Source organism: Mus caroli, unplaced genomic scaffold (genome assembly GCF_978045245.1).
Source record: "Mus caroli unplaced genomic scaffold, Mus_caroli_1 scaffold_6, whole genome shotgun sequence".
In the NCBI taxonomy this organism is placed as follows: Eukaryota; Metazoa; Chordata; class Mammalia; order Rodentia; family Muridae; genus Mus; species Mus caroli.
Genome location: NW_028227261.1, coordinates 40586711 through 40612220, shown reverse-complemented (window position 1 = coordinate 40612220; position 25510 = coordinate 40586711). Strand labels below are relative to the sequence as shown.

At 41.6% G+C, this 25510-nt stretch overlaps 1 protein-coding gene across 2 annotated transcripts in view; it reads left to right on the top strand.

Annotated features, from left to right (window-relative positions):
• The first annotated feature begins 9833 nt into the window (after positions 1–9833).
• Positions 9834–25510, top strand: part of Pik3r3 (phosphoinositide-3-kinase regulatory subunit 3) — a 74021-nt gene continuing 58344 nt past the window's right edge. For both annotated transcript variants that reach the window (XM_085839067.1, XM_021160061.3), the window contains exon 1: positions 9834–10634. In XM_085839067.1, the coding sequence (XP_085695193.1) occupies positions 10529–10634 (106 nt within the window). In that variant the 5' untranslated portion in view covers positions 9834–10528. The remainder of the gene's footprint in view (positions 10635–25510) is intronic.

Genomic DNA, 25510 nt, shown 5'->3' with positions numbered 1-25510 from the left:
GTGTAGCCCTGGCTGTCCTGGAACTCACTTTGTATACCAGGCTGGCCTCGAACTCAGAAATCCGCCTGCCTCTGCCTCCCGAGTGCTGGGATTAAAGGCGTGCGACACCACGCCCGGCTCTTCCTTTTAATTAAAGAAATCTTTTTGAGTGTATGATTTTTTTTTTAATCAAATGATCAAAACTTTTGTTTTGGAGACAGGTTTCCTCTGTGTAGCCCTGGCTTTCCTGGGACTCACTTTGTAGACCAGACTGGCCTCAAAATCAGAGATCCTCCTGCCTCTGTCTCTCCAGGGTTGGACTAGAGGTGTGCAGACCAGATCTTTTGTATTTCATGCTTGTACTTTTCTTACTCAGAGTTTAAAAAAAAAGAATTTACTTATTTTTGTAGATTTATTTATTTTATGTGTTTGAATGTTCTGACTGCATGTATGTAGGTTCACTATGTTCAACCCTGGTCAGAAGAGGGCACTAGATCCCCTGGAACTAGATGCCCTGGATGATTGTAGGTGCTAGGAATCTTTAAGAGCAACAAATGCTAGAAACCACTGAGCCATCTCTCCACCCCCTCAAATGATGATCTTTTAGCCCTGGAAGCTACCTCATTTCACCAGGTCTCTGGGATGATGCCCCTGTAGAGACTGATGTGGAGGTTTCAGAAGACCTTTTTTTTTTTTTAATACAGGTATTACACAAACCACTTGAGTGTTTCCTGCTGCTTGAAAAGAAAACTGTTATCTCCACTCTCAAACTGGGATTAGTAAATAAGAAAACTGGGCTGGCTTTATCCTCAAACAATGACACATGTTAAATGTGTTATGCATTTGAGAACTGTGGCATTATATGACGATTAGATATACTCTAGAAAGGCAGCACAAGCGGCAACCAGCTCAGAACTACTGAAGGATGACGGCCTCAGGAAGGAGCGTGCTTCAAAGCCCTATATGGAGTTACAGTTCAGAAATGAGCTGGGCTGAAAAACAAAACCCATTCCTTCCCTAGCTGCTGAGCTTTCCTGAATTTCCTACAAACTGCTTGGAATTTTTCAAACAATTCACAGCTGATAAAATAGAAGGGTGGCGGAACTTAATGTCTGTGGTGAAGACCCTGGAGGCAGCCAGCGGGAGAAGGTCACTGTCTGTCTCTCAGGGTTCCTGTAACCAAAGAACTGCTTTTTTTTTTTTTTTTTTTTGGGTTTTCTTTTTGTCCTTTCAAATAAACCAGGAATCAGGAATCAGCTGAAGAGCTACAGAAAGAATTACTAGGGTAATCTGAATTTAGAATGCTGTAGAACCTCCTTGGAAAATGTATCATTTGGTGACCACTCAGTGTGCCACACCCTTAGCTAGGCTTGGGTGACTCAAGGACCTGACCTCCACCCACAAGAAATTTTTTTTTTTTTAAAGATGGAGTTTCTCTGTGTAGCCTTGGCTGCCCTTGAACAAGCTCTGTAGACCAGGCTGCCCTCAAATTCAGAGGTCTGCCTGCCTCTGCTTCCTGAGTGCTGGGATTAAAGGTGTGTGCCACTAAGGCCCAACTTTTTTTTTTAAAGAAAACTTAAAATATTATTTTATGTGTATGGATGCTTTTCCTGCATGTATGTCTATATACCTCAGGCGTGCCTGGTACTCACAAAAGCCAGAAAAGGGCACTGGGTCCCCTGGAACTAATGTTTCAGTCAGTTGTGAGCCTCTAAGTGGGTGCTAAGAATCATATCTGGGGACTCTGGAAGAGTGACCAATGATCTCAACTGCAGAGCCATCTCTCTAGCCTCAGAGAATTTTAAGGAACAGTTGGAGAGCTATATCTAACAGCACAGACGTTAACATATAGCCCAAGGCAGTTCAGAGGGGCTGATGTGAGCAGTCTTTAAGAATGGCAGAGAAGCCGGGCGTGGTGGCGCATGCCTTTAGTCCCAGCACTCGGGAGGCAGAGGCAGGCGGATTTCTGAGTTCGAGGCCAGCCTGGTCTACAAAGTGAGTGCCAGGACAGCCAGGGCTACACAGAGAAACCCTGTCTTGAAAAAACCGAAAAAAAAAAAAAAACCAAAAAAAAAAATGGCAGAGAAAGGAATTTGCCATTTTATACTGTAGTGTGTCACATGAAGGATAAATTTTTACTGTTCTGATACTTATAAATACTTTGCTATAGTGTGGTATTTGGACTAAAGAAGGCAAAGAGATTAGGAAGCTGTTCAAATGTGATTCAAGCCAGGTGTGGTGGCACACACCTTTAATCCCAGCACTCCAGAGGCAGAGGCAGGCGGATTTCTGAGTCAGCCTGGTCCACAAAGTGAGTTCCAGGACAGCCAAGGCTACACTGAGAAACCCCGTCTCGAAAAACAAACAAACAAACAATCAAATGTGATTCAAGAAATTGGAGGATTCTGGGGACTGCGGACAGAGCTTGACCTGTAGGACATTTGCCTCATCTGTACGAGGCCCTGGGTTTAGTCTCCAGCACTACACACAACCAGCTACAGTGGCACACACCTGTCATACCAGAACTGAGGGTGTGAGGCTGGAAGATCAAAAGTTCAAGCTCATACTTGACTGTATTGTGAATTGGAAGCTGTTGCGGTAAATCTCCAACCATAATAAGCCCGTGCAATGAAAACACAACTCAATTAACATGAATACAAGCTGCGAGCCTAGACTGGGCAGATCCACCACTACCCTACTCTATCCCCCAGCTAGGAGATCTCTTATAACTTGCGGTTTCTCCATTTTCTTTTCACCTCCTCCTCTTCTATCTTCCTCTCTCTCTCCTCCTTCTTCCCCTTCTCCCTAAAAATTTTCAGCTCCACCTTCCTTTCCACTGCCCAATCATGGGCTCTAGCCTTTATTTTACAAGTTAAAATGGGGAGAACATTCACATGAAGTCACCTGAGTAAGTGTTAAGTCTCAGGCAGTCCCTCTTGGGGGAAGTAGAATTAGCATCAAAATACAAATAGCACCAGGCCAATTTCCACAACATTTCCCCCTTTTTGTCCAATTAAAAGGCTCTTTCCCCTGATGTAAAATTGAGTACAACTATTACCATACTACAATTTATAAAGTATAAGATACACTTAACACCCAGTCTATCAATTTTGTCAATTAAATAAAGCACTCTGCCATCTATCCTAACTTAAAAGACTTATAATTCTATACCTGACTTATGTCCTGGTTTTAGATTGTATGTCATCTGAAAGTCAACTGGGCTACAAGAGAACCTACCCTGTGTAAATAAAATAGACAAAACAAACAAACACAATTGGCAAGCTGCAATTTGGGCTAGCTTTTTCAGTGAAAACTTTTAAAATATGCATATATAATAAATAAATATATATATAATAAACATATATGTGTATATATGTACATGTATGTAGATTTATTTGGCTGCCCTGGAACTTGCTATGCAGACCAGACTCAGCTAAAACTCAGAGATCTGCCTGCTCCTGCTCAGCCTTCTGAATGCTGTGACTAAAGGCTCGCACCACCACTCCGGCTTAAGATATATGTTTTAACTATTTTATTTTATGTGTATGAATACTTTGCCTGTATGTATGCCTGTGCACTATATGCACACCTGGTGTCAATCGAAGCCAGAAAAGGGCATCAGATCCCCTACAACTGGAGGTACAGACAATAGCGAGCCACCACAAGGATGGTGGGAATCTCTGGGAGAGTAGCCCATGCTCTTGACTGCTGAGCCATTTTCTAGCCCCTCGGTGAAACTTTTTCAGGCTTGAAGGCAACTGTATGTATTGGAGAATTAGAAATAAAGAGACCACAGGTATGTAAAAAGTTCAAGGAATCCCAGCTATTGAGAAGCTGGGACTTACCTGCACATGCATCTAGACCATCCTTCTTCCGGGCTCCCACAGCTTCCTGTCAGCTTCCCTTCCCATGCCTGCCATTATTTGTTCCTTTGCCAGCCCTCCTCTATGAGTCTAGAGAACTCACTGTTAAAGATTCTTTCTTACCTAGGTAAAAACATTTGCCGAAACATAAAGAGGCAAGGGGCTGGAGAGACTGGCTCACCAGTTAAGAGGTCCTGAGTTCAATTCCTAGCAACCACATGGTGGCTCACAACCATCTATACTGGGATCTGATGCCCTCTTCTGACATGAAGGTGTACATGCAGATAGAGCACTCGTACATTAAAAAAAAAAAAAAAAGAGGTGAAACTATAATGTCACAGTGTCACAGAAAGGGAATGGACCTGTGGTGGAGACCCTGGCCTCTAGTGTCAGCTCTGTTACTAAGTGACTGCATGACTTTGAACAAGTTCCTTCACTGCTTTGGGTCTCAATTTCTCATCTGTAAAATGAGACTAAAAATACAATCCTCTTCCCCAGGGTTATGGAGACTACATGAGGTAACAGAGCTCACCAGCTGCTTGCCCTGTTTGTGCCCTGCCCTAGCAAAACAGCCTGGACTATTGTTCCTGTCATTTGGATCTCATTTGCTGTGTCTCCTGGTGAGAGCCAAGCTGAAATCTGTTGCCTTGTTGGAGGGGACATTTGTAGAAATGGCATACATATCATCCAGGTGGCCTTTGTGCTGCTGGAAGGGCAGATATTAAAAGAGAGGAACATGTCAGGCTACAGAGAGATGTACATTCATATCCCTGAAAGCTGAAGGAGAATCCAAGGTGGGAGACTGTGGCAGAGCAGATTCCATCATGTGTGATGGGCCTAAGCCCCCTAAGCCCAGAACTTCATCAACGTTTGGACAAATGCCACTTCTTTAAAGCCCACTCATTCATCTACTGTCATAATTTTCAGGGCCTTAGGCTGATATGATTAACTCTATTATGAATAGTCAAATGTTAAAAAAAAAAAGATGAGGGGATGTTAAAAAAAAAAAAAAAGGCAAATGCCATGTAAGAGCGATGCTATTCGATAGATGATAGATGTTAGGCACAGCTCTCTCAAGAGATGACTATCAATCCCCAGGTGAAATGACTTTCTAGAAGATCTACTAACACTGCTCTTTTTTACAATCTAAGGGAAACTTTTCCACCCAAAAGCACGTGGATTAGGGAGGCCCTAGGAGCTGCAACTGAGAATTTTTAGTGCTTTGTTTAGTTTCCATTTATTAAGTGAATTTCTTTAGCTGCATGGGCTAGGTCTCAGGAGATAAGTGGTCAAGGAAGGTGATGGGGGTTGGGGGAGAGAAGAGATTGAGGCCAGTGGAATTCTTCCTGAAAGGCTAAAGTTAGTCCTGATGTCAAAGCTAATGACCTCAAGGGAAAAGGTACGTTTCCATTTTGCCAAGCTTTAAAAAAAAAAAAAAAAAATTGTGTTCAGATGGTACCTTTAATCATGAAGAACTTTTGGCTGAGTTCCAGGCAGAGTCTGCTGGCACAGAGAACTCTGAGATCATCCACTATATTCAGAACACAGAAGAAAATTCTCATCCATTTCTGAAATATAGGGAAGGGGAGAATGGAGCATATTTGAACAGCTTTGTAATAAAGCAATACCAGGGTTTTAAGGAGGAAGTGCATCCTATCTATTTGGAATTCAGAAAGGTGCTGTTCTAACTATTAAGTGGCATTTTTTTTTTATTCTTAGAGCTTCAAAATAAATTAAGTAGCTTGCATAAATCCAAAAGCAATCTCCAATCTCAAATATATAAATGAAGGCAGATTGAGTTTGTGATTTACCTAAGGTTAATTTAGAGTAAAGAAAGGAAAGAGGCAAAAGAAGGAGGGGGAGGAAGAAGAGGAGGAGGAAAAGGAGGAGGAGGAAGAAGAAGGGGGAGGAGGAAGAAGAAGAAGAAGAAGAAGAAGAAGAAGAAGAAGAAGAAGAAGAAGAAGAAGAAGAAGAAGAAGAAGAAAAAGAAAGCACCTCCCAAAGCAGCAGGTTGTGACCCAGAAGTTTGAGCTCTGAAAGCTGAATTTAATCCACACTCAGGCCAAATATAATCCTGCAGTATGGAAGTGGTCCAGAACACCAGAGCTAACATTTTTTTTTAGCCTTTGCCAAAGAGCCAGAGGCAGTTAAATGCCATGAATCAGAACCTTGATTCTGTTTCTTTTCTTTTCTTTATCTTTTTTTTTTTTTTTTTGGTTTTTCGAGACAGGGTTTCTCTGTATAGCCCTGGCTGTCCTGGAACTCACTCTGTAAACCAGGCTGGCCTCGAACTCAGAAATCTGCCTGCCTCTGCCTCCCGAGTGCTGGGATTGATTCTGTTTCTTAACTGAAAGAAAAGCCAACATCCTGTGATAGGCACTTCCCACCATGGTAGGACGCTGACTGAAGCCCATCTTAAAGGGAATGTTTTCTTTCTGGACATCATCATAGCTTTTTGTGCCATTCATCCCTTGGAAATCTCCTGTTTAAAGGTCTATTTAAATTGGAGATTTGGATCCTACACTTTTTGGTGGTAAGATTGAATTATTGCAGTCTTAGGGTTACTACTGCTGTGATGAACCATCAGTATCAAAAGCAACTTGTGGAGGAAAGAGTTTCTTTTCCTCACAGTTCCTTAGAACGCTTCATCATCAAAAGCAGCGAGGGGAAGAATTCAAGCAGGACAGGAACCTGTAGGCAAGGACTGAAGCAGAAGCCATGGAGATGTGCTGATTACTGGCTTGCTCCCCCTGGCTTGCTTAGTCGTCTCTCTTATAGAACCAGGATCACCAATCTAGTGATGGCATCACCAACAATGGGCCAGGCCCTTTTACATCCATCACAAATGAATAGGATTCCCTACAGGCTTGCCTACAGGCCTTTCTGATGAAAACATTTGTGGTTGTTATTGTTTTGTTTTGTTTTTCTGAGCTAGTGTTTCTCCGTGTGGTCCTAGCTGTCCTGGAACTCACTTTGTACACCAGGCTGCCCTCCAACTCAGAGATCTGCCTGCCTTTGCCTCTTTTTTTTTTTTTTTAATTTTTTTTTTATTTCGTATTTTCCTTAATTACATTTCCAATGCTATCCCAAAAGTCCCCCATACACTACCCCCCTGCCTTTGCCTCTTGAGTACTGGGATTAAAGGTATGACCACCACTGGGGTGGCTTAAAGACATTTTTTTAAATTGAAGTTCCTTTCTCTATCCAGCACAATTGCTTGAATGCCATGGATCAACCTTGATGATTAGACTTCTGCTGTGTTACCTTTTCACCCTGTCCCGATAAACCCTAGATACTGGTAAGGCCTGGGTGATTACTCTGTGTATCAGAAAGGGAAAGCCATCACTAACTGGTCAAGCTCGGTCCAGGCAAAAGTTGCTGTGGAAACATGAAAAGCCATTATTATCTTTTCCACACTTCTGTCTCTTCAGTTTCATTTTCTTTGGGAACGCACAGGGAGAGACACCTGTGTCTACCAACTTGCCCTTGACTGACTGCTCAGCCTTTTGAGTTATCTAATGTGAATACTTTTGGCACTCAGATATGGTGAAGTACAGACTGCTGGGAAGCCAGCCACAAATTAGAGTTGTTCTTCCAACATCTTCTACCTGAAGGAGCAGTTCAGGAGATTAAAATTAATGAGCCCTGCCCCGGAGCTGCTTAGCTTTTGAAATACATTTCAACTGAAGAGACAAAAGAAAGCATCTCCAGGATTCTAAAAGAATTCTGGTGTGCTTCTCCAATTTGTTTCCTTCGTGCTTTACCCTCTCTGTATTTTCTGAATTCTTGTCCTTTTACTTTGTATCCAGTTTGTACACATTTTGAATTTGACTGTTTCCTGGGCCTGTCTCAACTCAGTATACACACACACACACCTTCCCCCTTTTTTGTTTTTTTCCAGATAGGATTTCCCTGTGTAGACCTGGCCATCTTGGAACTAGCTCTGTAGACTAGGCTGGCCTCAGACTTAGTCCTTGAACTCAAGAGATCTGCTTGCCTCTATCTCTAGAGTGCTGGGTCTAAAGGAATGATCCACTGTGACTGGCTTAACTCAGAGCACTTTTTTTTTGTTTTGTTTTGTTTTTCGAGACAGGGTTTCTCTGTGTAGCCCTGGCTGTCCTGGCACTCACTTTGTAGACCAGGCTGGCCTCGAACTCAGAAATCCGCCTGCCTCTGCCTCCCGAGTGCTGGGATTAAAGGCGTGCGCCACCACGCCCGGCCACTCAGAGCACTTTTAAGAAAAAGCAGAACCCAGCTGGGCAGTGGTGGCCCACGCCTTTAATCCCAGCACTTGGGAAACAGAGGCAGGCTGATTTCTGAGTTTGAGGCCAGCCTACAGGGTGAGTTCCAGGATAGCCAGGGCTACACAGAGAAACCCTGTTTCAACAAAACAAAGCAAAACAAACAAACAAACAAACAAACAAAACAAGAAAGGCAGAATTCTTTAGGAGGTAGAGGATTAAAAGTGGCGACCCTTCTAGAGGCCAGTCAATACACAGAGCTACTCAGGATAGGTTTTGCTCAAGCTTAAATCAGGTTGTCAACTCAAACACAATGGGCTTTGTTACTCCAGTGTAAAGAGGAAACAGCCGTTTTGGCCTCCTCAGACTGTATTGTATGGCAGGATGGCAATTCTAGGCACAGGTTAGCTATTCAGGGTTCCCCAGCAAGTTAATTAGCTGTTTCTGAAATGCATGAAAGTGTTCAGCATTTTTCCGATGTCTCAGAACTTTAAGCTTGGAAGGAGGGACCTGTGTGTTAGGAAGTGGGAAACAGAAAAGCGCCTTTTTGGTAGGGGAATCCAACACCTGTGACTTACCTCAGAAAGCACACAGACACTGTAATTAAAAAAAAAAAACATTTAATTCTTATTTCTTTATTTTCTGATTTGAGTACTAGAACTGGAGGGCTCGATGAGATGCCTCACTCTTTGCTTGAGCGTAACTATGGGTTCTAAAGTCCTTCAGTGTGAAGCGGGGTAGCGGGGTAAAAATGACTCCCCAAGGAACATTCAAGGTTCAGGTACCCTCAGGGAGTGTGTGTGTGTGTGTGGGGGGGGCGATGGGGACCTTGTCTGGACAGAGAGTCCTGCAAGTGGGCTTGGCGACCTTTGCTGTATCTGATGATTTAACACCGGGGTAGGGGAGGGCGAACGCAGCAAGGTGAAGAGGTTTGTGAGGAGGAACTCTGCCCAGAGACTTCCAATGGAGCAGAAGAGTGTGCGCCCCGCCAAGTGACAGCACGCCCCGCTGCCGCCGCTCCCCTCCCCCCGCAGCTAGTCTCCAGGCAGAAGAGTCTCGCGCCAGCCCGTCCTCCCCCCCGTCACTCGTCCGGGAGGACCGAGCCACAGCGGGAAGCCCCGCCAGTCTCCGGGCAGCTTGAGCCCCCGAGCGCTCGCCCAGCCTGTCAGTAACCGCCGTTTGCGCCTTCTTTCTTTCTCCACACCCCCCTTCTCTTCCTCCTCTTTTCTTTTCCCCTCTGCCTTTGTCCCGCTTAGTAACTGAGGCGGACCAATCGCCGCCTTACCGGCCGGCGCCGGCTATCTCCTGATTGGCTCGCTTGGGGCGCGCAGCCGTCTCCGCTCCTCAGCTGGAGCAGGGCAGACAAAAGACGCAGGCTCGGGCTCCGGCAACCGGGCTCAGCCAATCACCATCCGCCCCCACTCTTGGAGGAGCTCGCGTGCGCCCGGCTCCGACTCCTGGCGAGCGGCCAGCGCCCGGACTGTACCATTCTGAGCGAGGCTAGGGGGTAATGGCAAAGTCTGATTAAAGTGTCGCGTCTCGCAGGCTGACGGGGAGAGTTAAAAGTCGAAGCGGAGGATGGTGGCAGTCTTCGTTTCTTAGGCACTTGACAATCTTTGCAGTTAAGGTGCAAAGGAGTGGAAAGGACAGTCGAGCTACCGGCTGTTCCTCCTGTCCCGCCCGGTTGGGTGGCGCCTCAGCGGGGGTGGCAAGGGGGGGCGGGGGAGGAGGTCCCCTCAGCGCAGTTAAAATGAAACTCTAGTGGTTGGAGCCAGGGCAGAGCGTGAGGGGAGCCGGCGCCGTGGTGGTTACCTTTACTACTCCGGCACAGTCGAGCTGACTGGACTCTCCAAGGGGTCGCCATCCCGAAGCTGCGGAAGCTTGGGTTCCCAGCCTGACGCGAATAGAGCCCGAGTCCCAATCCCAGAGGGAATCGCTCTCCGCAGACCAGTGGGACCCCGAAACTTGAACGCAAACCCCCTTTTCAAGCCTTTGTCACTTCCCCAGCTTTCTCCCAACGCGTTCTTTTTTTTTTCCCCTTCCTCTCCATTCTCTCTTCTCCGAAGGACACAAAAGTGGCTTCCGCTGAAAGATTAGGAGGCGTTGGGAGCTTTTCTCTTTGGAGAGCGATTGTGTAGGAAGGATTTTCGGGAAGCTGCTTTTTAACACCACTGCTCTTTGCTTTCCGAGCTTCCCTGTAACCCTCTGAGGTAAAAACCCCGTAGCTTGAAAGTTCGGGGTATTTTGTTGGGTGCTTTAGGAGGAGAGAAGAGGAGGACCTTGTCCTTATCCCAGTAGTTTGGCTGGACTTGTACTGGCCGTTGGAAACCCCCAAGTACATTTCCGTGTGGAACTTTTGCAAATATATATTTAGATTTTTAAATATCAGATAAAAGATATATATGCTTTTTATATATTTCCTGACGACCTGCCGCTGACAGCGCGATGTACAATACGGTGTGGAGTATGGACCGCGATGACGCAGACTGGAGGGAGGTGATGATGCCCTATTCGACAGAACTGATATTTTATATTGAAATGGATCCTCCAGGTATTTGAGAGCAAACTTGTTATTTTTATTATTTTTTTAAATTTTTGGATGGGTCTGATTTGTGCTTAACAAAACCCCGGTGACGTTTTCAGGCCAGAAGTATTCTTGGGTGCGCCAGGTTCGGGATGAGGGGTAGATTGCAGTTATAGCTGCAGTAAAACTGCTCTGGCTTACACCTTTAAAGTTTGCAGTTAGGACCCTGATTCCATTGTCCTGAGGGGGTGGGGGCGGGGGGACTGGAGTGGGAGGAAAGACCCGTTTTGGTTTGGCCTTTGCATGTCATTCAGGGTTTTGACGGCCCTCCACTTTTTTTTTTTTTTAAATAATTCAAGATTTGCTGGCAAGGGATGTATTATAATCCATGCTTGAAGACTTTCCCTTTGTGGCGATTCCTTAAAGCTTATACTTTAGTGCAGTTGTCTGCTATGGTTCGTTGTTATTTTACCTTGGTTAACTTTAGAAACTGAGTTGCCTTTGTGATTATTCATTTTGAGACTCTGTGCTTCTCTCATAGAAACCAAATGCCGGTTAGTGATTTTCAGGGATTGTGCGTTCTTATTCATTCATGGCCTTAGTTAACTGAGGCTTTTTTTCTCCTATGCATATAGTTTCTTAGGTCTGCATGTAGTATTTTACTACTCGTTAATTAATTTATGGTGATTTAACTTAATTTGGAGGGTAGAATTGATATAATTTCGACTCTTAAAAATAATCTTTCTCTTTCCCGTGAATGGGATATATACATATATGTGATAGGTTTCTATATATGTACATGTGAATTGTATATATAAATATATTTTTATTTGAGGACTTTGAGGCCACTAGAGTTATTTTGTGTTTCTCACAGTGAAGGAGAAAGAAAAAAAAAAAAACCAAAGTTTTTTTGTCCTTTAAAGTGTGTCTCATTTTATGGTTATTATAGCTGTCAGATATTCAAACCCTCTTTGCATTTATAGATGGTGCTTTATGTAATGATTTTAAATAAGCAGAGGGCCGTTGTGATTCTTTGTTTTTAATTGAGGATAAATTGGTTGCCTTTTAAACTGTGTTATAGTTAACCTACAGAATAAAGTGTTTCTCATTAGAGAACCTTGCTTTTTATAAGACTATATATATTTTTGGAAACATTTGAAAGGAATGGAGTCCATGCAAGTATAATGGAGTATAAATGTTTTGTAGAAGGTAGTAGCAATTATTTTTGCATCCTTGAAAGTGGCGAATTATCTTCTTTAAAAATTAGTGATAGTGTTAAATGATGCCTTAGAAAGTAATAACAGTATTGAATGACCGACCCTTTTCTGAAAACTCCTAGTGACCACTAAGAGTTTTTCTCTTTTCCTTTGTCTTAGTACTGTCTCCGTTTACTTTTGTGATTGTGGTTGTGATCCAGACGAAGCTCTCCAGTGTTTATAAAGTTTGTGAGATTTGCCACTGTCTATTGTGTGTTTTCCCTTTGTTTCCCCCAATGGTAAAGCAGAACCTCTGTGACATACATTTGTCATTCATGTGTTCAGAAATCCAGGACATCACTGGTCTCTCTCCTGTAAAGAGTGAATATGTCTGTATTTGTAAGAATTATATATTCACATTGCCTTAGAATCATGCTGGATCATAGAGTATCTTGCCTTCCAGACATACAAAGGGAATTTATTGGGCGGGGAGTTGAGTAGGGAGGAGGGTAGGAAGTAAGGAAGGTACTAATGATTGGAAAATTTTAATTTTGTAGAAAAATACTGGCCAAGTTGAGCTGAATATATATATATTATTTGTTTATTTTTGAGGCTGAATCAAACAATATAGCTCAGGCTAGCCTGTAGCTCTATATGGTCTAGACTGGCCTCTCAAACTTGCATTCCTCCTGTCTCATCCTCTGAAGTGCTACGATTACAGGCATGTGCTACTATTTTTGGCTCCAAAATAATTTTTCTTTCTTTTTTTTTTTTTTTTTTTTCGAGACAGGGTTTCTCTGTGTAGCCCTGGCTGTCCTGGCACTCACTTTGTAGACCAGGCTGGCCTCGAACTCAGAAATTCGCCTGCCTCTGCCTCCCGAGTGCTGGGATTAAAGGCGTGCGCCACCATGCCCGGCAATAATTTTTCAGAAAGCTATTGTAATTATACAAAATGTGGGTTTTAATATGCATGTTTAGAAAATTCTGATCCAAACTTTCTTTTTCACTGAAATAAACTTTTGAATTTAAGATGTTTATCCTTAAATGAAATTCTGTATACTAAATATTCAGAACACTGAAAATACAGTTATACTGTGTTTTATATCCTTACTATAGGATATGAAAGAAGCTGCTTTTAAATATGCTGAAACACTGACTATAAATTGAATTTATTTTCTTTCCTTCTTCTTCTTCTTCTTCTTCTTCTTCTTTTTTTTTTTGTCTGTTTGATTTTGAGATACTAGATTGTCCCTGTCTGGTGTAGAACTCAATATATGTAGACTAGGTTGGCCTTGAACTCACAGAGATCCACTTGCCTCTGCTTTCCAAGTGCTAAGATTAAAGGAGTAAGCCACCATATCTGGTCTAAAATGAATGTGTGTGTGTATACATTTTAACATGTGCTAATGTGAATTTTCTCATTATTTTAATTGTTTAATGCCAAATTTTATTTATCAGAAACCATAATAATTACTTCAGAGCAGTTCTTTGATTATCATGAAGAAACAAAAACAGCTAAATAAGACATTTTTTTCAAAACCAAGATACAATGATATTAACATTTTTTTCTTTGATAGTTTTTTTTTTTTTTTAAGATTTTATTTTATTTATTATATGTAAGTACACTGTAGCTGTCTTCAGACACTCCAGAAGAGGGCGCCAGATCTCGTTACGGATGGTTGTGAGCCACCATGTGGTTGCTGGGATTTGAACTCTGGACCTTTAGAAGAGCAGTCGGGTGCTCTTACCCACTGAGCCATCTCTCCAGCCCCTTTGATAGTTTTATACAATACTTTTTTGATCATATTCAGTCCCCCTTACCAACTCTTCCCAGTTCCAACCCCCTTTGATTGGCAGCATGTTTGTGTCCATCTTTTTCCTAGCCTTCTATCCTAACAAAAAGTTCTTTCTCTAATCTTCTAAATTTTCAAAAAAATCTTCCAATGGTGCTGGGTGGTAGTGATCATGCCTTTAATTCCAGCACCCTGGAGGCAGAGGCAGGCAGATAATCTTGAGTTTTAGGCCAGTCTGATCTACAGAGTGAGTTATAGGGCAGCTAAACCTACATAGAAAAACCCTGCCTCAGAAGATGGTTTCTTTGCCTATTAAAAAAAAAAAAAGCCCCACATTGGTTACCCTTGCATATAAAGCCATCTTGCTTTTTCTTCTTAATTTTCTTTTTTTTTTTTTTTTTGTTTTTTTTTGAGACAGGGTTTCTCTGTATAGCCCTGGCTGTCCTGGAACTCACTTTGTAGACCAGGCTGGCCTCGAACTCAGAAATCCACCTGCCTCTGCCTCCCAAGTGCTGGGATTAAAGGCGTGCGCCACCACGCCCGGCCCTTAATTTTCTCATCATAACTTCTATGGAAGCTTTTTTCTTCTTCTTGTTACTTTACGCTTTTTTTTTTTTTAAATCACTTGTAATGGTCACTTGTCAAAATGTTATATATGTTTTGAACTCATTATCAGATGCATTTTCCCCCCAGAATATATATTCCCTGATACCCTTTGTTAGAAGATATTCCTCCCTTTTCTTTTTCTTTCTTTCTTTTTTTTAGAGTACTTCTTAGATGGAATTTCTTTATCATGTTTAGAGTGGCTGCTGCATTTATTTATGAATATTTTGTCTGATGGAATCATGTTCCTGCATGGTTGGAAGTTTCTCAGCTTGTTTAGGGTTTTGGAAGTAGTAGGCAATTTAATCAATATATGTTATAGGTAACTAAGTGTCCCCGTTTCTTTCTAAGTTTAGGTGTGTTTTGCTTAAAGTCCTTGGTCACCTCACTCCTTGGCTGTTGTAATAGCCTAGCTTTGGAGTTAGTTTATTTATTTGGGCCCTTAATTGGAATATTATTAATATTTTTGTGTATTATTTATAGGTTGACTTTAGTCTGACTATAAATATCATACGTTTTAAAACCTGTTATTGCCTTAAAAACTATCTTCCAAAGATCTTTCCCTCTAACTTATCTTTCTTTTCAATAACTATTGTTCATTTCATCATTTTCTTTTTTTCTTTTTTCTTTTGGGTTCATTTTTTTTTTTTTTTTTTTTGGTTTTTTCGAGACAGGGTTTCTCTGTGCAGTCCTGGCTGTCCTGGAACTCACTCTGTAGACCAGGCTGGCCTTGAACTCAGAAATCCGCCTGCCTCTGCCTCCCAAGTGCTGGGATTAAAGGCTTGCGCCACCACGCCCGGCTGGTTTGTTTTTTTCAAGTCATGGTTTCTCTGTGTAGCCCTGGCTGTCCTGGAATTCACTCTGTAGACCAGGCTGGTGTCTTAACTCAGAGAACCCCTGGGATGAAAGTCATGTACCACCATTGTCTGGCTAGATTTTTAGTCTAAAATTGTGTCTAAAGGGGCTAGAAAATAGAAAGATGGCTCACTAGTCAAGAGCTATATAATAGAGAGTCGTTGTCTAAAAGAAAAAAAGAAAAAGAATTGAATTGAATCCAAATAGGAGCTTAATATCTTTTTGGAAAATTAATTTTATCTATCTATCTATCTATCTATCTATCTATCTATCTATCTATCTATCTATCAATCGTCTATTTGTGTGTGGAGTAGGAGTGTTATGGTGTGCCTGTGGCAATCAGATGACAAGTTACAGGAGTTGGTTCTTTTTCTCACCAAGTGAGTCCTGGAGATGAAACTCAGGTTGTCAGGGTTGGCAGCAAGCACCTTTATTCACTGAGCTGTCTTTGTGGCCTAGGTTTCATATTTTAATGTTCCTGTATTTTCTGGCAGCTGTAGAGATACTGTTTATATGAAATGTAAAACTACCTTCGAAATGTTACGATTGGGGTAGAAATATAATTCAATTGTTAGAGTGCTTGTCTAGTATATAAGATACTCTGGGTTTGATCCCCAACACAAGGTAAATTGGGTGTGGAGATACAAGTCTGTAATTCTTCATAGAGGCCGAAGAATCAAGAAGACCACAGCCACACAGTGAGTTGAGACTAGCCTGGGATATGAGATCTGTCTACAAAAAAAAAAAAAAAGAGAGAGAGAGAGAGAAAAAGTACTATCAAGAGTTAGGGTTGTGGGCTAGGCTGGCAAGATGGCTCATTAGGTAAAAGTTCTTGCTAACAGTATCCAGCTTCATAACCTGCATGCGATTCTCCAGAATCCACATGGGAGGAGGAGAAAACTTCCATAAGTTGTCTCTGTCTTCTATCTGGGCACTCTGACACATGTGCACCCACATATACATGTGGGGAACACACACATTAAATAAGTAAGTAAGTAAATAAATAAATGTGGGGAAAAAGCATTAAGCTGGGTGTGCTGCTGCTTGCATCACTCCCAGCATTTGGTAGACAGAAGGGGGAATGTCTGTGTTCCAAGATCAGCATGATTTACATAAGGAATTCCAGGGCAGTCAGGGCTACAAAGTAAGACCCTGTCTCAAAAACAGAAACAAACAAATAAAAGAGAAAGGATTAAGACTGTAGCATACACAGAATAAACAAACAAAATATGGCACTGAGATTGCCAGTAACTCTTACTTCTGAGGTGGGTTTGGATATTGGGGTTACTAGACAAGTAGGCTCTCAGAGACCCTCATCTTTGATATAAGAACTACTGTAGCCAGGCAGTGGCGGCGCACGCCTTTAATCCCAGCACTTGGGAGGCAGAGGCAGGCGAATTTCTGAGTTCGAGGCCAGCCAGGACAGCCAGGGCTACACAGAGAAACCTTGTCTCGAACCCCCCCCCCCCAAACAAAACAAAACAAAACAAAACAAAACAAAACAAAAAAAGAACCACTGTAGAATTTAACTGTACATGATTGATCCTAGAATCATTCACGTTTAAAGAGCTTAGATAAAGTTCAAGATTAGTGGAACATACATTGTAATCTCAGCATCCAGAATTCAAGGCCATCTTGGGTTACTTATCTAGACCTCTTAGGAAGAAAAAGAATAAAAGTCTGTACTGGCTAGTTTTGTGTCAACTTGACACAGCTGAGTTATCACAGAGAAAGGAGCTTCAGTTGAGGAAATGCCTCCATGAGATCCAACTGTAAGGCATTTTCTCAATTAGTGATCAAGGGGGAAAAGCCCCTTGTGGGTGGGACCATCTCTGGCCTGGTAGTCTTGGTTCTATAAGAGAGCAGGCTGAGTAAGCCAGAGGAGGCAAGCCAGTAAGGAACATCTCTCCATGACCTCTGCATCAGCTCCTGCTTCCTGACCTGCTTGAGTTCCAGTCCTGACTTCCTTGGTGAAGTATGTATGGAACAGCAGTATGGAGGTGTAAGCTGAATAAACCCTTTCCTCCCCAACTTGCTTCTTGGTCATGATGTTTGTGTAGGAATAGAAACCCTGACTAAGACAAAGTCTATGTGATAATGGTCCATTAACTCAACACTTGAATTTTGACATTAAATTTTAAAAAGTTTATGTTTTACCTGTATGATTTTGGCCTGCATGTATGTCTGTGCCACATGCATGCCAGATGCCTAAAGAGACCAGGAAAGTGCATTAGATCTTGACTCTCAGGAGTCAGATGGTTTCAAGCCATCCTGTGGGTGCTAGGAATTGAACCCAGGTCTTCCACAAGAGCACTGCTGAGGCATCTTGCCAGCCCCACACATTGTTGTTCTGACAATGTATAAAAGAAAAATGTAATAAAAGATTCTTTTTTAAAATTAAAGGACAGAACTCCTAAGATTCTAGACCATTTTGGGTCTCACCAAGATAAAATTTTGAAATTTAGGCAGCAACATTTCCTCAGTAGATAATTAATTGATTTTTTTACATATATTTATTGATGTGTGTATGTGTGTGTGTTTGTGTGTGCACACGTGCACATGCTCACATCAGGGTCAGAGGAATCAATTGTAGGAGTTGTTTGACCCCCTTTACCTGTTTGTGTTCCAGAGGTTAAACTCAAGTTGTGAGATGCAGGCATGTGCTGTAACCACCAAGCCATTTCACTGACCTGAAAATTAATATTTTAAATTATTTGGCAAGATACAAATATAGTACCGTTTAGAAAAGTGGTTCGTGCTGGAGCTGTGGCTCAGAGGCAGAGCACTTGCCTGCATGTGTGAAGCTTTGTGTTCGATTTCCTACCTCCCAAAGTTCTCAGTGTCTTTTTTTTTTTTTCCAAAGATTTATTTATTATTATATGTAGGTACACTGTAGCTGTCTTCAAACACACCAGAAGAGGGCATTGGATCTCATTTCGGAAGGTTGTGAGCCACCATGTGGTTGCTGGGATTAGAACTCAGGACCTTTGGAAGAGCAGTCAGTGCTCTTACCTGCTGAGCCATCTCTCCAGCCCATCTCAGTGTCTTTTGTCTTAGGATTCTGACTCTTAAAAATTATTGAGGACCTCAAAGAGTTTCTGTTTCAGTGGATCATATTTTTCTTGTTAAAGAGTCTATGTATTAGAGGCTAGACCTGACTCATTATGTACCCCAGTCTGTCTTTAAATTTGTGGTGATCTTACTGTATTATCTCCTCAGTGATGGGATTGAAGGAATATACCATCATTTCTTTAAATCAGCAGTTTTCAACCTGTGGGTCGTGGCCCTTTTTGGGGTACACATGAGATATTCTGCATATTAGATATTTACATTATGATTCATAACAGTAGCAAAATTAGTTATGAAGTAGCAATGATCTTGTAATCTTGTAATCTTATTGTGGTTGAGGGGTTACCACAGCATGAGGAACTGTATTAAAGCGGTGCAGCATTAGGAAGGTTGAGAACACTGCTTTAAATGAATTATATTTACTGTTTTGGAAAAAAACTAAGAAGTGCAAAAAATGCTTAATTCAAGTCAAGTGTGGTGGCACATATCTGTAGTTTCAATACTTTGGTGGTGGAAGCAGCAGGATCAGGAATTTGAGTATATCCTCAGCTACAAAGGGAGTTTGAGGGAAGCCTGAGCTACATGAGACCCTATCAAAAACAGAAAAAGAAAAACATTAATTCATTTAAAAAATAACAGAGCATGGCATATTAAGATTTTAAAATGAAAAAAAATCTTTTCTAAGAAACAAAATAAAGATTAGTGAGAAAAATATTTGTACTGTTTTTGTGTGCTTTTAATATGTGGCTTTATAGCCAGATATTTGAATAATTGCTCTTGCCCTTGAGTCATTGAAATACCATATTTAATAGCCTATGGAGAATTCTACAGATAAGAGAGAATTCTAATGAAGAAGACAGGTTAAGTGGTGGTTTTAGAGGTTCATGCCTCTAATCCTAGCATTCAGAAGGCAGAGGCAAGCAGACCTCTGTGTTCTAGGCTAGCCTGATCTACAGAGGGAGTCCCAGGCCAGTCTGGTCTACAGAGGGATTCCCAGGGCAGCCAGGACTATGGAGAAACCCTGTCTCAACAAAACAAAACAAAAATATTTTTTAATTTTTAATTTATTATTATTTTGTTTTCTTGAGACATGATTCCTAGTTAGGGGTTCAGTTGCTTCAATGAAACTTCATGACCAAAAAACAAGTTGGGGAGGAAAGGATTTATTTAGCTTACACTTCCACATTGCTGTTCATCACTGAAGGGAGTCAGGATAGGAACTCAAACACGGCATGACCCTGGAAGCAGGCGGTGATATAGAGGCCATGGAGGGGTATTGCTTCCTGACTTGTTCCACATCTGTGCTCATCTTTCTTATAGAACCCAGGACCACCAGCCCAGAGATGGTATCACTTACAGTGGGCTGGGCCCTGCTCCACTGATCACTAATTGAGAGAATGCCTTACAGCTGGACCTCATGGGGCATTTCCTCAAGGGAGGTTCCTTCCTCTCTCGTGACTCTAGCTTGTGTCAACTTGACACACAAAACCAGCTAATACACAGGAGTTTCACTCTGTAGCCTTGACTAGCTTTGAACTCCCTGTATATAGATAAGGCTGGCCTTGAATTTATAGAAATCTGCCTGCATCTGCCTCCACAGTGCTGGGACTAGAGGCTTTTGCCACCATGCCTGGGTCCAAGCTGGCTTTGAAACAGGTGATATCTCTTGCCTCCACCTTCCAAATTCTGGAATTACAAGTATAATCTACCTCACTTAATTGTGTTATTATAAAAATGATATTGTAGCCGGGCGTGGTGGCGCACGCCTTTAATCCCAGCACTCGGGAGGCAGAGGCAGGTGGATTTCCGAGTTCGAGGCCAGCCTGGTCTACAAAGTGAGTTCCAGGACAGCCAGGGCTCAGAGAAACCCTGTCTTGAAAAACCAAAAAAAAAAAAAAAAAAAAAAAAAGATATTGTAGTGTGGAATAAATGGTGTAAAAGGTGGGCCAATTTTTAATATTTTATTGAAAATGATTAGTGTTTTCATATCATATATTATAATTTATTCAACTATGTTTCATTAGAAGTGTGATGATTCTTCCATTTGATGATGCTTTTTAAAATTCTCACTGTTTTGATACTAAATACTTGAATTTTTTTCTTAGAATGTAAAGATGCTGGGCTATATTTATAGTGTCTGTATTTTAACATGATAGGTAGAAAAAGAATTACAGGGATGGGGATATGACTTAGTTGGTAAAGTGCTTGACTAGCATCCTTAAGTCCTAGGTTTTATATCTAGCACTGCATACGTTGGGAATACCTATAGCACTTAGGAGGAAGAGACTGGAGGGTTGATCAGAAATTCAAGGGCATCCTCAGTTACAAAATCAATTGAAGGCCAGCCTGGGATGCATGTGACTTTGTTACAAAATTTTAATAAATTAATGAAAAAAATTTAACAAAGGAATTAGAAACATGTCTGTGATCCACATAATTTTTTGATTTAAGAAGTAGAGCCTGAGTAGAAAGAACACAGGAACTAGAAATAGATGATATAGATTCTAGCTCTGCTTCTTTTGAATGTATGTACATTTGTGCATGTATGTAGGTGCATGCATATATGTGTGCATGTGGAGGCCAGAAGTAGACCTTGAGTGTTTTCCTTGATTACTCACCGCCGTATCTTTTGGAAACAGGCTCTCTCACTGAACCTGGAACTCACTAATTGGTTATATTGGCTGGCCAGTGAGCTCTGAGATATACCTGTCCCTGTATACTGAATGAGAGTCATACATGTACAAGATAACACACCTGGCTTTTTTTTTTTTTTTTTTTTTTTTTCGAGACAGGGTTTCTCTGTGTAGCCCTGGCTGTCCTGGAACTCACTTTGTAGACCAGGCTGGCCTCGAACTCAGAAATTCGCCTGTCTCTGCCTCCCAAGTGCTGTCTTTTACTTTTTTCATTCCTTTATTTATTCACTTCATATATCTTAGTTGCAGCCCTCCTTCTTATGGTCCCCCTCAGGATTATTCTTGTGTTTGTACATTAAAAAGTATTAGGAAGTTAATTGTTTTCCCCTTTTAGAATTGAAATTTAGGGATGGGAAACCCATTTTCATTTTCTAACTTGGAGTTCACAAGGCCAGATAGTATATATTAAAAGTTACATAAAAAGACAGCGAGGTGGATCAGTAAGAGCATTTGCTACCAAGCCTGATGACCTGAGTTTGATTTCTGGGATCCACATGGCAGAGAGAGTTGCCTCCAACTTCCACACTTGTGCTGTTTCCTGAGAATACAAATGGATTAATGAACAGAAAGGAGGGGCCGTGTGAGATTGCTCGGTGCATAAAGTGCTCCCTCTGCTGTGCCTGCTGACCTGAGTTTGTCCCCAGGATCCATGGAAAGGTGAAGAAGAGAACTGACTTCATGAAGTTGTCCTCTGGCCTCTACACAAGTGCTGTGGTTTGAATGATTTTACTTCCACACACAGCATAGACAGTTAGTAAGCCAATAAACTCACTGTATCACCAAGTTAAAAAAAAAAAAAGCAAAAAGCATAAATGAGAGCAGGCGTGTCTGTACATGCCTTTAATTCCAGCTCTGTACTTACTTTGGAGACTGAAGCAGGAGTTTGAGGCCAGCCTGAATTGTAAGACCCTGTGTCTTGAAAAAGGAGAAGAAAGCAAACTGTAAGATAGACCTTTTCCTGTTTTGTCCGTTACTTATTGCAAGAAGAGGTAACTTCTCTGGTTGATACTTTTTCTCAGTTGAGGAATATTAGGTCTGAAATAAATTTGCATAGCAACTAAAAATGTGAGAGAACATTGAATAACTATAAACATTTACATTTTAATTTAGTCTGTGTCTATCTCAGTGTGTATGTGTGTATATGCACACATGTACAGATGGAGTTTAGAGGACCACTTGTAGGAGTTGGTTCTCTTACCATCATAGGGTCAGCAGTCAGCAAGTACCTTTACCCATTGACCCAACTCACTGGCCCATAAACTTTAAAGTCAATGAAGTAAACTTGGAATGGGTTATGATTTGAGTACTAACCTTAGAAATTAGGACACTGGGCTGGTGAGATGGCTCAGTGGGTAAGAGCACCCGACTGCTCTTCTGAAGGTCTGGAGTTCAAATCCCAGCAACCACATGGTGGCTCACAACCATCTGTAACAAGATCTGACGCCCTCTTCTGGAGTGTCTGAAGACAGCTACAGTGTACTTACATATAATAAATAAATAAATCTTAAAAAAAAAAAAGAATTAGGACACCACTATAAAGTAATCTATAGATTATATCTTTTAACTAACGTGTATGCTACACTTAAAAATTGGTTGTGTTCCCCCAACCCCAGTATGTTGGAAACTAAGGTCTATATCATAGGATATTTAAGAGAAGTGGCTTTGGAATAAATTGCTTGACTTGCTATTGTGTCTCTTCTACTTGTTAGCATACATCTTTGGGTCATTTACATGTGTTATATTTTCCTCATTTAAAAAAATGGAGATGAGTCTAGGGTGACAGCTCCATTGGTGAAGTACATTGACAGACATAAAGGCCTGACCTCTGTCTCCTAGAAAACTGGGCATGGTGGTGCATGCTTATAATCCCAGCCTGCTTTCTTGTACCACTACATACATGGACATAGACACAGAAAAAAAATTCAAGTGGTCTGATCCTTTGGTAGGGTTACTGTGAAAGTTAATTGCGTGTGTGTGTGTGTGTGTGTGTGTGTGTATTCATATGAATGCCAGAAGGCAGCACTTACTGTCTTTCTGGATTGCTTTCCACATTATCTTTGGTTGGACCCAGCACCAGTTAGTTAGACTGGCTAGCCAGTGAGCTCTAGAATTTCTCCTGTCTCTTCCTCCCAGTACTGGGAATACAGGTATGCACTACCATGCCAGGAGTGCTGGTGACCCAGAGTCAAGGTCCCACTGGGCCATCTTCCTACATTTTTTTTTTTTTTTTTTTTTTGGTTTTTCGAGACAAGGTTTCTCTGTGTAGCCCTGGCTGTCCTGGAACTCACTTTGTAGACCAGGCTGGCCTCGAACTCAGAAATCCACCTGCCTCTGCCTCCCGAGTGCTGGGATTAAAGGCGTGCGCCACCACGCCCGGCTCCTAGTTCCTACTTTTGTGTATTTATTCACTGATACTTTTAACAACTTCTTGACTGTCAGACACTGTACTAGGTGCAGCACTGAGCAAAACAAGTCTTCACAAGTGGGGGAAGAGAATCAACAAATTCATAATTATAATACACAGTAATGGTGATAAGATTATAAATAAAACCAAAGTACAAAAATGGACTCTGAGTTGGGGAACTGATAATGTTAACTGGTTGTGAAAGCAAGTGTGTACATATATGGCAGACATGAGAGCAGGGGAGTTTTCCAGGTAGATACAATATCTGATGACTTAGCTTGAGTCAGGACTGTCTATATCAGTGACATATTCGGGGTTCACATAGGAGACTAGTGGGGTTGGAGTAGAATGAAGGGAAAGTATAAGAAGTAAAAACAAGCTGAAGAGATGGCTCAATGTTGAAAGCGTTTTCAATGCAAGCGTGAGGACTTGAGTTCAGATTCCCTCACACCCTTGTAAATCTGGACAGGATGGCATGAGTCTTTAATTTCAGGCCCCTATGGCAAGATATGACGCAGAGATAGAATCCCTTGAAGCTTGCCTGGTATATGCAGTGCAATGGCAGACAACACAGACCCTGTCCCAAACAAGATAGTACTTGATCGACATCTGATATTGTTCTCTTCCATATCCACACCTGCCTACACAGACAGAGGTGTGCACACATATCATTTTTAAAGGAATTGGAGAGATGGCTTAGCATTTAAGGGTTCAAAGGTCTGGAGTTCTTTTCCCAGTACCCATACAGGTGTCTCAGACCACCTGTAACTCCTGGTTCTAGGGGGAACTGATCCATCTGGCTTCACAGGCACCATATACCAACACATGCACACACACACACTTATGGTAATTTTTTTTTTGAGATAGAGTCTCTCTGTGTAGCCTTTGCAGTCCTAGAACTCTGCATAGACCAGGATGGCCTTCAGCTCACAAAGATCCACCTGCCTCCGTCTCACGAGTATTGGGATCAAAGGTATGAGCCCTGTGCCCAGCAATAAAAATAAGAAAAAAAGAGCGGTGATGGCTAGGCAGTGATGACTCACACCTTTGATCCCAGAACTCTGGAAACAGTGGCAGGTGGATCTCTGTGGATTCAAGGCCAGCCTGATCTACAGAGTGCATTCCAGGACCGCTGGGGCTACATAGTAAAACCCATCTTGAAAAACCAAAAAAGAGAAAGAATGGAGAGAGGGGAAAGAGGAGAGGGAGAGATTGAATATGAATGATACATGTGGTGGAGAGAGAGAGAATATGATATAGGTGGTGGTAGAACATTTTATTGTGTAGGACATTGTGAGCCATTATAAGAACTTAGGTTTTCAAACTCGAGTGAAGGCCCTAGTAAAATGGCTCAGCAAGTAAAGGTACTTACTGCCAAGCCTGTCTGTTCAATTTGATCTACATGGTGGAAGGAGAGAACCAACTCCTTCAGGTCATTGTTGACCTCTACAATGTGTTACATCTGTACATGTGATCGCATACATGCATTCACACAAAATGTAATATAACTTGAGTAGATGAGAAGCCCTCAAACTGTGCTGAGCAGGGATGTACAGTAGCTGCCGGCAGAGAATACAGATTGGTGGAAGTGGAGGAATCAGTCGGAGCTGTGGCAGTAATAAGTAGTGGGTGCATTCTGAATATTATTATTGCTAATTATATGGACTGTCATTTCAAACTGTTTTCTAGTTTCTTAGCTATTTATTCCTGAATGTGAGTTGATTAAAAAATTAAGCAAAAGTTATGTATTTTTACTTTCTTAAAGTGTTATGATTCTGATCTCTGAAATTTGGTTGGTTAGTAGAAGTATATTTGGCCTTGGTTATTGTAGGAAGAGCTGCCATAATATATTTATAAACATTTAGTATAAATCTAGTTTGTACTATAATTTACTTTAAAAGGTAAGTTTTAGAGGCTGGAGAGATGGTTCAGTGGTTAATTAGTTGGCCCATACCTATTGGTAACTCTAGTTCCAGGAGATCTGACACCATCTTCTACCTCCAACAACACCATCCACACACATGGTTCCTGGGCATACATGCAGGCAAAATATTTATATATATTAAAGTAAAACAGACCTTTAAAACCTACTTTTTAAAAGTGGCTTTGAAAGAAGATTTCCCTGAAGGTTCCTAGCTTATCCTATGGGCTTTGACAAGAAGAAGAAATTTGAAGAAATCATGCCATTCACATTTAGTTTTATGTGTTAAAGTTGTTAGTATCTTAGAGTAATTAATATAGATGTATATATTTTCTCTTATTGATGTAGGTTTTTCCTTTATTCAGGTCT